General features: G+C 39.2%; 2 protein-coding genes across 3 annotated transcripts in view; both read left to right on the top strand.

Moving 5' to 3' along the window:
* The window catches only part of LOC108746078 (tubulin polyglutamylase TTLL4-like), a 128,262-nt gene that overhangs the window by 107,599 nt on the left and 5,173 nt on the right, over positions 1 to 15,490 (top strand). Inside the window, exon 1 of one of the 2 annotated variants that reach the window (XM_018482602.1) lies at positions 8,009 to 8,066. The exons of the other annotated variant lie outside the window; for it this stretch is intronic. Coding sequence (XP_018338104.1) covers positions 8,065 to 8,066 — 2 coding nt within the window. The 5' untranslated portion in view covers positions 8,009 to 8,064. Of the gene's footprint in view, positions 1 to 8,008; positions 8,067 to 15,490 lie in introns of those variants that run through there. 2 annotated transcript variants of the gene reach the window in all.
* On the top strand, positions 10,880 to 12,359 carry LOC108746081 (enhancer of split mbeta protein-like). Its single transcript, XM_018482607.1, has one exon. The coding sequence runs from the start codon at positions 11,193 to 11,195 to the stop codon at positions 11,817 to 11,819; it is 627 nt and encodes a 208-aa protein (XP_018338109.1). The 5' UTR covers positions 10,880 to 11,192; the 3' UTR covers positions 11,820 to 12,359.

Below are 15,490 nucleotides of genomic sequence, written 5' to 3'. Positions count from 1 at the left end.
TATATATATATATATATATATATATATATAAAACAGATAAATATTCATTCGTGCAATCCATTTTTTAAGATAATTATTGAATCCTTATAACAGCAAAAAATGCAAATTAATTGGAAACGTAGCATGCATTCTCACAAGAACGGTTTTGTTGAAATATCTAATAATTTAGATATGCTAATGAATATAGATTTGAAAATAATTTTGTTTGGATCATAAAAATAATTATGTTCAAACTAAACGCTAGAAAGTTAAAACCTTTTTGCAGTATCGTCGCCAACATTTGAGAATTCTACATATTTATTTTGATGGATTTCAAGAAAATGATTTTCAAATTTATATTTAGCTAAATTTCTAGATATTTCAGCAAAACCTTTTTCTTTCCGATAAGACTTGTATCGTCTAAATTGGCGATTTTGCTTATAAGATATTATGACATTGTTATTACTGACGTTTGTACACGTAACACAGGCGAGCGCTGTGTTACTTCAATCGATAGGAAATTGACGTAGCTGTTTGATATTTCGCATACTCGAACGTAGCAATAACTTCATTGTCCATTCATGCAATTCGCTCAGAGCGGAAGGTGATTGTTTCGTCGCGTGATAAGCGTCTCTGGAATTCCGGGTGAGTGCTTGGACTGCGTTACTCAGCTCAATGAAATGCTGCCTGCGTCAGGGTGAACTGCGGCAGCAACTACCGATGTTGTTTTACTCGTACCAGCGGCAAACGCATTGAAAGTTGTTGCTCGTATCGTTAAACGACACGTGACTGACACTCGCCCGAAGCGACTGACGTGTCGAAACGAGAAACTAGTTCTAGATGAGGTTCTAGAAAAGGTTCAACGACACGTATCCCACCTCTGATTGACAATTGCTATTGAAGGCACGAGATAATCCTTAATTCTATGAAAGATTGTAATTCACGTATTAACAACAGGGGAAAAAAGATTAACACTGGTAATTAAAGGCTCGTTTAATGCCCCGCGGCAGTCTACCGAGGATCAGAATACCCGCATAAAAAGATTTCCGCAGCTGGCACGTAAGGCGTGTACGTCACGAATACGGCTTCAACATTATAGCATGTGAAAAACGATGAGAGTTATTACTAGCCGGGCGTAAAAGGTAACTCTTGATCCTACATTAGCCCAGCGGTAAGCCGTGCCCGAGGGAGAGGGGCAGGGGAGAAGATAAGTACGAGAAGAGTGACGAAGCAAGCGAAGAAGTGGAAGACTTCGCGGCCTTAATTACGATTGGACGTACACTCTGTCTGCGGAATCCGCAGAATATACGTAGCCGACGCGTAAGATGATTTTAAAGCACTATTTTATGTAGCACACGTTCGAGATCCGTAACGAATTAACGTCAGCATAATAATTATCCTACCTATATCGAAGAATCGTATCAAAGTTTTTGCGCTTACACTTTTCTGGAACTTTTGTGTTTTTCCATTTAATTGCAAATACCAAGATAAATTACAGCCTTGGCCAGTAAGTATGAAGCAGTCTTACAAAACAACGTAAACGTTGTATATCTAACGAAAAAGGTAATTCTAGTGAAAAAAGTTATTTTTATAAGAATTTTAATATTTTTCAAAATTTACTTAATGACGGACTCTATAATAAACCTAATTAACAGTTTTTGTAAATTATAATTCAATTTATTGTCATATCATGTACAAAATAAAACGTTTTAACTTCTTTAGTCTTCTTCAGTTACTCACATAAAATCAATATTTCTTTTGTGTCAATGTAATTTAATTTCAACCTTGATTCAACTCATCATCTTTTGCTAGTTCTACATGGAGACAATATATTGAAAATTTACTCGGAAAATATAGTAGTTGTATAATATAATATTTTAAAGATTTTTACTATGAATTATATTTCAGTAAAATTAATCAAGCTTATTTTATATTTTATTATAGAATTTTATATTTTCTTAATGAATGAGAGAAATTTACATAAAATTCTTCGGAATACAGTGTTGTCCCAAAACTATGACATTTTCAGGATAAACTCTAAAAAAAATTCTCCGTATAAGAATTATTAGAAAAAGATGAAGATCAGTCGAACCGAAATTAAAATTAATCTACATTGATAGAGAAACGGGAAATTTATCCTATATTTAATATTTTGTCAATTTATCTTTTGCTCTTATTGTCGGCGTTTCCAAGAAAATGCAAAAAAAATTGAGGATATTTTATAAAGCTGTATATCAAACTGAATATTTTCGGGTGAAACACTCGCAGAGAGTGTTCTTCCTTCAATGGGACAACACGCAACAGAGAAAATCAGATGTGTACCATTAATAACTGGAGGTTTCACAGAAGTGTCACTTTCATTTTACAGCCTTTCTTAAATGGATGTAATCGCGTACGGTGACTTTAAATGAGATACAAGGTGGTAACAACGCTCTCGAGGAGAGCTTCATTCGCACTTTCTCCCGTCCGAGGAAACATGAAGTTTCGCATAATCGTTGCGACTGTTTCGCCCGATAAAAATTACAGTCTAAGCTTTGAAGACTCCGCGCGGTAGTACTTCGAGATTAATAACTTGCCGATTTTTGACTTCATCGCGCGCGTAGTATAATTATTCAAATTGTAGCGCAAGGGTATTCTCCCGCGGTAGATTCCTCGAGGAGCACGTGAAGAAGACGTAGAAGAAGTTCGGTAAAAAGACGGAAAAATAAGCGGACGTTGCCGGCGGCGACCGACGTTAGAATAATGTAGGCAGCGTGCGACGTAAACACTATGCACAGGGTGGCACAAGTGAGACGGGAATCGTGATGCGACCGCAAGAAGGATGCACAATGAAGGCAAGATGGAGATAAACAGTGAAAAATGCCTCCTCGTAAAATGCAGGCGAGATTGTGCCACCTTGCGCAGACGCGTAACTCCGCGCGCGAAATGAAATAAGAAACACGCGACGAAATTGCAGAAGCTCGAAGTAATCGCGACATGCGAAAATAAACGGACGTGATTCTGATTTCTTCCATGATGGAGGTTCTTTGAGGCGCCGAAAGTGTCGGCGAATTGCACGATACGAGACTGTAGACAGGCTTTATTAATCGTGACATGCGTCCCGCTGCTGATAATTAGATGGGTCTGATGTATTCGTTGGAACCTGAATTTCCGCTTTGAACCATGTAACTGATATCGTTGTTAATTTTATGCTAAATGCAAGCACGTAATAGGAGCGGTAATGAGCGGTTAAAAAGACACTCGTCAGACTTTTGCCTAAAGAGATGCGAAAAAGTAAACCAAATGCGAGGACGCTTTTATAGGGTTTGAATCTTGCCTCCATTCGACGTAATCTGTGTGCGTGCGCAAAAGTCATAAAATCATGCTCTGAATATAATGAAACGCATAATTCGAAATTTACGATCGGCCAGCGGAATACTTGAAGAATGTTTATCGCGATCCACTTTTGCAATTTATTTTATTTTGCGATTTAGATCTCTGCGCTCCGCCACTCTCTAACTTTATAATGGTCTTTAATAATCAGGCTTGACATTATTTAATGCAATGAGGAATTATTTAAGCAAGGCTAAATATCAGAAATATAAAGGAAAGGACGAAGAGGAAAAAAAATGTTATACGATATACGATTTTCTTTAATGTACAGAAAATGTAGTATGCGGGCAAAAACGATCTTTCGTTGTAATGAGAACACTTATCGGTATCAATGTTGTTTTAATAGTTGCAATTTTTACAAATTTTATTGAGTTGCAGTAATGTCGTCAAGGTTGCAGCTGGCATCAAAATATATTATTAGCAGTGCTTTCGTCGAACTTTAATTGTTTTAATTTGTGAATTATCTGAATTATACTTAATTATCTGTTGACAACGAGAAATGATACAATATTGTTTTCGCGTTATGTCAAAATAATTTGCTAACTTTATTTATGAAGATTATATTAATATTATAATTATATTTAAATATACAATGTAGATAAGAAGGATGAAATTATATAGGTAAATTTGCGTACAAATTATATCTTTATGCTATGAAGTGGAAGCATAAAGCTCGTTGTTTATTTAATTTCTCATTCTACGAGCGGTATTAATTGTCGATTCTTATATTAAAAACCGTTTAAGTACAGTCTCTTAAGATGTCATGAATCAATCAGAGATTATATGCATTATCTTAAGAATTAAGTCATTACTTAAATGGTCTTGAAATAAGAATGACTTATGAATACCGGCCTATATGTTATCTGTGAGATAAAAGGTTTTTGACGTTGGAAAATATTCCCATTAACAGAAAAGTAAATTTTTATAAAGTAGTATATTTCAAATCTGATATATTACAAGTGAATTTTAAATTTGGCCTCACACGCGATTATCAAATCTAATAACAAAATAATAACTTTTTGTTATACGTAAAACAATAATGGCACGTTCTACGCGAATTTTTTTAAATAACAATGCTTATGATGTAAAATCACCAGGAAACATTTCTTTATCCATGTATAGCTGTCTGTCTCGCGATCATTCAATTCCATTACAAAAAGGGTATTAATATATTACCACGGTATATTATACCGGTTTCGCGACCTACTCCAAGGATACCGGCGTAATTCGCCACGAGAACGAGCTCGCGAGGGAGAAGAAACGTGGTAGCTGCGAAGGAAAAACGGAAAGAGAGAGAACGACGTGGACGGCTCCCTCAACAACGCCGTCGGCGTTGTAGGGTGCCTCGCAAGATGCGGACAACAATGTGGCCCGTGCTGCGCACAATAGCCTCCGCATTATGTGCACAACGCGCGGCGATGGGGCAGTGCTAAGGTTACATTACCGGCTGGTTGCCTCTTCCTCTCACAAAGAGGACCTCACGGCGCACACAATGAGATCAGTGAGGAAGAGCGCGCCCGTGCGTGTATACGCGCCCCGCACATGCACGCAATACGCCACGCTCGTGTACGCCGACCTAGCGATGGGGTGAAACTGGTGTCGTGCGCTGGAGAACTCTGTTGACGATAAATACTCGAAGATAATATATATTCCAATACTTCGAGCAGTCAGACATTCAAGTAAAAAGTATTACATGAATAAAACGATGAAACAAGTTCCCTTGGATTATATTAATTATAATAATAGAGATCAATTTATCTGAAAAATAAATTCTTAACTCTAATCGGAGCGAGTCCATCCGGACGTTTTCTCCGACTGCGGTGTGAAAAATTGTTTATAATAATTTCACAACTTTACATAATTTTAAATCACTTTATTCCTGGGATCTTGTCTCTTGACTAAAGTAAAAAAAAAAGTTCGATGTGAATTATGAGCAAAACATTAATTCGAAGTATACTATAAATCCCAATTAATTTACTGTAAGGAAATGTTTACTTGATACTATTAAACAATATATATATATATATTGAGATTTAGTAACTTTGTTCAGTGTATTCACATTAGTTGTACTCATTTCCCTTTCGATTGCAAGAATCGCTAAATGTTCAGGTTTAATTCGAACAATTTGTCGATCGATCGCCAGAGGTAAAGGCTTGCACGAGGATTCCCGCTCGACCCCATCGCTGCGCGCACTGCATGCGGTCCGTTGCAACGCAAGTGTTTCCACCGTGTGGTGGGGTCGGCTTCCAGGCCTGAGAACATTCCCACGTTCCGTAGCACGAGCCAAGAGTATATACAACCGGAAGAATTTCGGAGGCGAGGCTACCCATTCTGCGCCGAGGAGAGGAAAGAGACGGACGGAACCTCGCGAGTAAAGGGACGGAATGAAATGATGGACTATGAAAAGGGAGGGATTGAGGATTGGGGAACATGGCAAAACGGGGAGAGAAGAAGTCGCCGCGTCTTTACGAAGTAGAGGTCTGTTCAGCGGAAGTGTTCCGACGCGCCGACGAATTAGCATCGACGACCTCGTATCTTCCTCCGTGCCGACAGACGGGGTCGCTGAGAAGGAGAGTCGCGAGGAGACTCGGGCACGTCGAAGCGAAGCACGAGGAGGTCGAGGAGCGTCGAGAAAATCCTCTTGAAGAGACTTCGGATCCGGTAAATATTACTGTAGCTTCGAAGCGATGGGATCGAGGATTGTTGCTTTTTAGCCTGGGGAAAATGCATTGATCGTTTATTTGTACTGCTTTGCTTTATGCGGTTGGAGAAGGCAGAGAGGGATAAACTCTGAGCTGTCATAATTCACGTTACTTCATTGATATGGATTGATAATAAATTATAAGCCGTAATGTTTAAACAAGCCCGTCGGCTTGATTATTTCCTAGAATATCTTTCTATATTTTTTTACATGACGCGGTCGATTACTGTTGTGTATTTCTTGCACGTCGCTCTGTGATATATTTAACTAATAATAAGAGATAATTAATGTTTCTTTAGATGAAAATTGTCGATTAATTGCTATTTGCGTGAAGACTGCAGCTATTGTTAGTGATTATTTAACTCGCGCGATAATGCAGCTGTGATTTTTAAATAAATTTATTGTTACCTTTTTTTCTCTTTGTCAACACGTTATTTGTCTCGCATTAATATTATCAACATTTTTTAATATTAAATTGATATTTTCTGTAAGTTTTAACTTGCTTTAACGTAGTTAAAAAAAAATAAGTTATAAAGCTATTAGAAAAATTAGCGATTAAAAAAAACACTATATTGCACATTACAAAAAATCCAATTACAAGTTAATATTATGTATTCTAATTACTAACATTATCAGGTACTATCTAATCGTAATAATAATACCCTCTATCGCTCATACATGCATCAACGTTATATTTAATTAACGTCACGTCGATCTTTCGCTTATCGCGCTTATCAAGCCAATCGGATCGATAAAATGTCAGATGCAGGACTTTTCAGGAGTGTTCAAAAATATTTCGGAAACCTTATAATTTGACCATCTCGCAGCATAATTAATACGCTTGACAACCTGTTATACGATCAAAATGTCGACGTAACGGTCGCGTGTAATGTTAACGCGAATCACGATGAATGAATCCCGACTCTTCCTTTTTTTTTCTTATTCTCTTCCCCTTTCCTCTCCCTTGCTCCCCCCCCTCCCCCCTCCCCTCTTTTTTTCTCCCTCGCTCCTGAGGTCAAGACTTCCTCGATCTCTCGATGAAGGAAGCGCACGATTTACTGCGGACCGACCGACGAGCGCACAAAAAATCCATCATACCCAGAAACGAATTACAAACTTCATCGTCGGGGATCACGTAAGGACGCGTTCTCGCCGCGGGAATATCAACGGTTCATTTCATTCGCCGCCGATGGTGAGCGGGCGTAACAAGTTGTTAACGTGGGGCAATAATATGTATACCCGGTGTCCCGGCGGTGTAGCGCCGCGGATAACGCTCGTTTCGTCGGGGCTTTAACTGGCGTACGCGCGTACCGCCGCATCCGGCTTGTATGACCAATCAATGTAATTATCCTACCGGTCTTCTACCGGCGCGCGGTCGCTCCTGCCTTATTTTCGTCCGTCGACGCACGTACTTACCGCGCAGAAACTATGATTCAAGAGGGGAATTGATAGTGATAAATAAGACATAGCAAGCGAGGGAGAAAGAGAGATAGAGAGGATAGAGTTTGGATCGAGAGGGAAGAGACACGTGTTCAGACAAATAGAATACAAAGATACCCTCTAAATGGTAAGGTTGGGGGGTTGAGTGCGATTTACGGCTTCGTCAGTCAAAGCGTTTTGCATTTTATTGCTACTATTTAAAGTCAGTTAGTTCTTTTATTGTATATTTTTATCAGTAAATAAGCAGGGGAAAAAAACTTTATGCATTATTATTCTTTAACTTATTTTGTATATTGATTAAATAAAAAAGACTGGATCCGAATATATATTCCGAAAGTCCGTCTTGCTACTAGAAGATTAATAATAAATACGTGACACATGCGTGGACTAACGAAATTGCTCGAGCATATCTAGAAGCCTGGCACTTTGCCAGAATAAAATATATGTCGCGAGCGTTTTGAGACTGTTTCGTTGAAACCCCTCTTGTATCGCAGTTAAATGTCAACGAGAGAAGTGTTTCGATCTGTATCATTGTGGAGTACGGAAACGAAGATAATTGCTGAAAAAAACCGATGTAAGAAAAATATTATCTAAAGGATATCATAGAATTACGACACTTGTATATTTTTATATTATTTTTTGCTATAAAATACTAAGAGAATAATATTTAGTGATGTCTCGTTTAAAATTGAAGAGAGAATGCATGCTTTGTTATTACGATAGACTATTTTAAAATATTATCTTCATAACTTTAAAAGGATTAATCACGGAAATTCGTCACACAAAGATATAAATTTACAGATAATATTTTAGAATGACTACCTTTTCTCTTTCACTCTTTTGAACGAGATCACTGAATATTATTTCTCATTGTTAAATACTGAATGAGAGAAAATAATATTCAGCGATCTCGTTCAAGAGAGAGAGAGAGAGAGAGAGAGAGAGTGAAAGAGAAAAGATAGTCTCATTCTAAAATATTATCTTTAAGTATTATCTTTTTGAAGAATTTTAGAATTTTGATGAACCACCCTTTTAACATTATCGAAGACTATATCTTAGAAGATATATCTTAGACTTATCTTACGAAGATAGGCGAACGTTTTTCAGAGCAATGTTTGCCTCAAGTTTTAAAAATCCCTGTTGACAAGACATTCCACTGGTATCAATTTTCATCGCAGTCATGAACAAATCGGCGACTAAGTGGCAACCATATCCCTGAAAAAGCTGATTTTTCTTCTTCCTTTTATGAAGACGACACATCGTGATAATATCCGGATTGCGCACGCGCGCGCGGATGCCTCCGAAGCGACTAGCTACTTTTGCGTTTAGATCCAAAGGCTCGTAAAATACTCAGCCGACCCACTCAGCGGGGCCTTGTTTGGGATATCGGCTTCCAAAAGGGCTAAACACCTCGTTAAGTCTCACAAGCGAGGCCCGTCCAAGTCCAAGAATGGGCGGATCATTAAGAACGTTTATAATTCAAAACATCGGCTCCTGGGCTCCCCGCTCCGATTGCACCGGAACCGGTTGTCAGAAACCCTCGAGAGATTCTCTATAATATCAGACTGATCTCGAGTGGAATATATGCAAAACTCTTTCAAGTTACGCAAATCTTTCAAGAGAGCAGGAAGAGATCATAGGTTAATTATAGTGAAAAATTCAGAAAATATACTCGATAGAAGAAAGGATACGACCACAGAATTTTTTCGTCGCAGAATAAAAAGGTGATTCAACTAACGTCAGAATTTTTTTCCCACGTAAAAGAGAGTTTATGGCCAAATCGCATCCAGTGACACCGTCCGTTATCTCTCTAGATGGAGCTGCCACGTAGAAGAGATTCATTCGTTAAAACTTCTTAAGAATTTTTTTCCCAAATAAATTTTTATAATACATGTTCCCAGCGATTCGCGCATGACGTAATGCAACAGAAGCGATCTAAGATGATCTAAGATGATCTTGTATAATCGCGATGAGACAAGAAGCGTGGGCGGGCCGCGTACGTGATGTTTATTTCTATTGTTCCACGCGAAGAGGAACGCGAAACGGTCCAGTCCGCGACACGGCGTTGCCAAGACGTGATTCACGATCCGAGGAAGTGCCGGGAGTGCGCTGCCGTGTGCACGCGCGCACACGTGCACCACGTCGGTGGTAATCCGACGTAAATCAACAAGTGTCATGCGCCTCCAGCGCGGACGCGCGAACCAACAGCGGTGTTTAGATGTCCTATAAATATCGTTTCTTCGATTGGAAACATCGTTATCTTAATCCGCAGGCACGATCGAATAAACACTCCTCTTACAGATATTTTTCTCGAAATTTTCTATTTCGATATGTAATTGAGTGGAAACGCACACACCGAAAGAAAAATTGGTTGCAACAATTTAGATAGTAAAATATGGCATAGCATTTTTATATTATGGTTTTATACTATGGAGCGATCAAGTTTTTGATTGTAGCAGCAAATTTTTAGTTGCTTTAGCCTATCGAAATTATTCCGATTAGGCTTAATCTGATGATAAGAACTTGTACTTCTCTAGATATGGATTAATTACTGAAACGTTGGTTTTGTAGTGAGTAACTTTTAAAGTTATCTTTTATCATATTTGCATTGTATGCAAAATCAGTTTTATCTATCAGTATTATCGAATAAAGGTGTATAATATACTTTCATATAGCAGAAGGCATATCAGTCATTGAAAATTGCAAACAATCGGCAAATGACATCTCCAAATGACTCTGAAACCGCGCCGAGAAAGTTGATTTTCTCTCGCTACGTTTCAATCTAGCCTGTATCCTCGCGAAGCGGCATCTCCTTCGTAGATTCGATCGCGATAATCTTTACCTCCGGCGCGAGGATCGAGGCTCGCGCGCCGCTCTACCGCGCGACGGATCGCGCGAGTCGTCCTCGTGCTGGTCGCGCGTCGTGGCGTGTGCTCTCCTCTTCTCGCCTCTCGCCCGTGTTCCTCGGCGCGGTTTGGCGCGTCGTGTCGTACCAGGGCACCGCGTGTGCAGGTGTGTTCTCTCGGTGAGCAAAGTGTCCCCTCCACGCTCGCGCTCTTCGTTCGCAAGGAGGCCCCCCCCTCCCCCCTCCCCTCCTCGGCCCGGCAGGCGTTAAGCGGCACAGAACCTGTGCAGGCAGGCCCCAACAGGCCCCCCCGATCTGTGAGAACGCTCCGACCCGCGAGCTTCCCACGATACGCCACGGCTGCTGCCGCTGCTGCTGGCTGGCCGTGCACGCGGGCTGCAGGGTTCAGCATACCGTGCCCCTCGGACCCCCTCCGTCACTCCCAGCTGTGGGGCGCAGGATGACGGAGGCACGGGTGGGGCATCGCGCGGCATATAAATAACGGGTTGTACCCCGCCAGCGCTTCAGAACCGTCACGAATACGTACGGACTCAGACATCGCACTCTCGGCACTCCGAGAACAGCGAGACAGTACTGTTCGAATAGAGAGAATAATACAAACGTCGAAACATTTTCGATCGTGCTCCCGATTTCGAACTATTTCCGATTGGGAGATATACACAGTTGGCAAGAGAGCACCGCGGATTTCCCTAAATCCTTGGATCGGATCGTGATCCGACCGGTGATTCGGTCCGGGAATCAACGCAGGACATTCCGCGATTCCAGAAGAATCCACTCTCACTGGACTGAGTTATCTCTTGTTTTGTGAAACCAGTGACAATATAAAGTGTGATCATGTCACCGCACACGGGTTACACGCCGGTCAGCGGTATGGAGTACGAGGAACCAGTGTCGCGCACTTATCAGTACCGCAAGGTGATGAAGCCGATGCTGGAGCGCAAGCGACGTGCCCGTATCAATCGTTGCCTGGACGAGCTGAAGGATCTGATGGTGACCGCACTGCAGGCCGAGGGTGAGAACGTGGCGAAGTTGGAAAAGGCAGACATCCTTGAGCTGACGGTGCGTCATCTTCACACGCTGCGCGCCGCCAGGAGACTCACACTCACGCCGGAGAACAGCTACGCCGATCGATTCCGCGATGGCTTCACCCAGTGCGCCCAGGAGGTGTCAACCTTCCTGTCGACGCCGGTCGCTGCAGCGGTGCATCCCGCCGCGGGTGCCCAACTCATGCGACACCTCGGTGGGTGCCTTCGACGACTGGAGGGTCCAGCTGGTACCAAGCAGGCACTGCCGACGGCAACCTCGGCGGCAGCTGCGACGAAGACGACTCAAGCACCGAGCACGGGCCAGACGACGAACGTGCCCCAGAACGTGTACACTCCTCCGCAGAGCCCTGTCAGTGTCGCGAGCTCCTCCGGTGAGTCTTCGGAGTCTTCCAACGCAGTCTGGAGACCCTGGTGATGAGGTAATCAAACGATAACGGATCGAACTGTCCTGAGATCTCCGGAGCGGACATCCGAAATGATCAAGACGGACAATCCAACGGACGAAGGATCCAACTTCCTTGCTGAATGGCATCGCGAGGAGGAAAACGACGAATCGCTGTCTTCCAAAAGAAACTTTTGCGAAGCCTCATTGAGAATTCTTTGAGAACTTTTACTTTTTTACTCGCGGTTTACTCAGTCGCATTGTACATAGGTGATTAAAGCTTTAAGTGACGTCTGTGATAGGGCTCCATTTTGTACCTGAGATGACTATTTTCTTGTAAAACATAGCGACTATTATATAGATGTTAACTTGTTATGTTTAAGAACTTTTTTCGACGTAAAGCTCCGGCGTCTCTGTTGAGGCCGTCGGGTAGTATCATCATCATCAATAAACGTCTTGTTTCAATGATAAACGATATCGAATCATCACCCACAATATATTCCGCATCCTTCTCTTCTTTATTAATCTTCTTACAACGACGGAATCATAGGTATATGAAAAGGCTATATGACACAGCGAAAAGCGCTACTTCATTCAAAGAGTGCATTCCTATTTATATTATAGAATTCAAATTCATAACTTCATGTCATGAAATTTAATATACTTATTTGTGCAAATTATTGTAAATAAATTAAACGAAAAAATAAAGAGAAAAGATCTATTGCAGCTTTTTTAATGATTTAATAATAAATTAATGTTTACATTCAAGCTAATGGTAATAGTGAAAGAATCAATACATATGTTTTAAAATGTAAAAAAAGAAAAGGTTGAGATTGGCATTTATTCCGATGATTCGCGTTAATTCGATTATTTATTAATTTATTTAAGAAGTATTTTATGGAATATATATTATGCAAAAATAATTTGCATAATTTAACATAGTTATAGATTTTACTCGATTCGAATGAATTTAATCTTGTATTTTACAATATATTATTAAATTTTGAAAGTAATCCAAATTGGATATTACAGTATATCGCAAATCGTATATTAAGATTTTAAAATTTAATATTTGTGCAAATTATAAGTTAATTAAACAAAGGAAAAAGAAAAAAGTCTGTTATTGATAATAGCAAAAGAATCATAAAATATATTTTGAAATATAAAAAAAAGGAAGAATTTTCATATTTACATCGATTCGTTTCAATTACGTATTTAATTATTAATTTATCAAAAGCATTTAGCAGCATATAGAAAAATAATCCGTATAGTTTATAATTAGTAACAGCTCGATTGCTCCATTTGAACGGATTAATTAATCATTCACTTTATTAATAAATTTTGACAATAACGGTCGAGATTAAATATATATCGCAATAAATCACGGATCATATTTTCGCGATTAAGAAATTAATTATTTAGTTTATAGCAGGGTTGCCACAGACCTGGAAAACCGGGAAATTGAAATTGGTCATGGAAAACCGGGAAAAGTCAGAGAAAAATATAAGAGACTGGAATTTTACTCACAATTCCTCTGGTCTACTTCTATATTCCAAATAATTTTTATAATTTTTTAAATATTACATCTGACGTTTAGTCAAATACGTTCAAAATTCATGCACTTTAAATGATTTTTTAAAAATAAAATAATTAAAATTTATATTTTATTCATTAATTTTATTTCATCGCTCTTTTTTTCAATACTAATTTATTTTTTGTTAGCTTGAATTTTCTTCCAAAATTTTATTATGCTACTAAGCTTCTTTTTAAGTTTTTAATAATATGAGCTAGCTTTGAACTCTACATACTTCTCATTTGACAATTGCATTTATCAACAAATATTCGGCACACCGATGGGCGCTTTCCCCCGGTGATAGCTGACTTAGTCATACAAGATTTGGAGAGAGAAGATTCTGGAGACAGTACAGATTTAGATATTTTGCTACAAATACGTTGATAATATAGTTATGATAGTATCAAAAAAAACAACGATAAATGTAGCACTTGACAAGTTTAGTCTATTCCATCCGAGATTACAATTTACACTTGAAGTGGATACTGATAGAATTAGTTTTCTTGATACCACGATCATTATCTCTACAACATACTAAAATTTGATTGGAAACCAACATTTTTGATAAAATATCTAATTTTTTTATCTCAATGTCTTTTTTTTTTTAAAACGAGGCACGACTTGTGCCTATTTCCAAATATGTAGATTAACTTTAATCTCAATTTGCTCTCTTTTTTTTTCTAGTTAGTAGATATAACTTTGGAATTTTTGCATTAAATACATCTTATGGGCGTAAAGCTTTTTATTATAAAATTACTGAGATTCCAAGTAATGGAAAATGTAGTTTTTGTCATTGAGAAAGAAAAAGCGGAAAATGTATTTTATATCTCATTATATTTTCGTAACTCTTATGTCCATATCCAATTATAAAGATACGGTCTTGCCACTTCTTGTATCGCCAAAAAATCACGGAAGTCACGGTACAGGGGATGCAACAAAATTAAATCGCTTTAAATTGCACAGCACTGCAACGAAAACGCTACAGCAAGTCACCTTCGGCGCATGCAAAAGACTACAATGTTTGGCCGGCGGCTTTAATCGCGCCATGCGACATTGCAAGAAATCGAAAACCGCCTGTCACCTGCCATAGCCGTCCGGGTACCATACCCGGAGGTGGCGAAACTGACACATGAATATTAATGCGTCTTATGCGACTTAATACGAGAGCTTTCTTGTATCTCAGTCTTAAAACACGATTTAATCAATTTCCCTCATTCTCCACGGGCGTCAAAAACACAATGTCTGTTTCGTACACACATTTCACAGGAAGAGCAATCTTGCTCTCGTTTTTTTTTTAATCAGTTCCCAAATTTCCATTCAGGAAACCAAACCTCATGAACTAATTTTAGAAAATCTCTATTTTTTCCTCCGACATTACTTAACATGCATCAGTCTAAAATGAATCGAATGGTCTTCTTTTTTTATACGAATTGAAATCATGATTTATTTAAAAAGAGGAATAATCTGCAGAGCGCAAGTGGATGGATTGCTCCAAAAGTCATCGATCAATCGCGGCGATCGATGGGCGCGACGCTTTCACACTTTTTCGAGTCTTCCGTTCTGGTTGTATTTTTAAAGCATCGCGTTAATTTGATTTTACGTAAGTAGGCCACGAAAGAAAATTAACTCTTTCTTCTCCGCGAGTCCCCTGTCTTACTTTCCGATTAATGCACTACCGTGTTCCGGCAACTGCGCGATCGATAACGAGTATTTAATTGCCACGGTGGCCGGCATATTTACTTAACACGCGTTTCGCAGTGGTGAATTAATTGACAGCTCTCACTTTTTATATTTAACTGCCGCATGCGCACATCTGCATTCTAATGTCTATCACCGCGCTTATGCATTTTACAAGATTTCTGCAAAGTATACTCTTCTACCTGCATCTTTTCGCAAACTTATTATTAAAAGGAAAGTGTAATTTTAGCTTTATAATTGTTGATAGTAACGAAATAAGAATTAATGCTTATAGAATACTTTCCTATCTTGGAAAATTCTTCTACTCAGAGTTGTTATCTTTACAGATAATGTTTCGTCCAAAGAATTTGTGAAGGTATCATAATAGAAATGACACTGTTTTCTTCATTGAAGAAAAGATTAATTCTTCAAATTGTTTTGCGAAAATTACGAC

Source organism: Trachymyrmex septentrionalis, unplaced genomic scaffold (assembly GCF_001594115.1).
Source record: "Trachymyrmex septentrionalis isolate Tsep2-gDNA-1 unplaced genomic scaffold, Tsep1.0 scaffold16, whole genome shotgun sequence".
NCBI lineage: Eukaryota > Metazoa > Arthropoda > Insecta > Hymenoptera > Formicidae > Trachymyrmex > Trachymyrmex septentrionalis.
The sequence above is the reverse complement of the archived record's forward strand: the minus strand, read 5'-3'. Positions and strand labels throughout refer to the sequence as shown.

Bases quoted from the DNA above. Each gene is read 5' to 3' on its own strand.
- LOC108746081 (XM_018482607.1), top strand. From the start codon at position 11,193: ATGTCACCGCACACGGGTTACACGCCGGTCAGCGGTATGGAGTACGAG.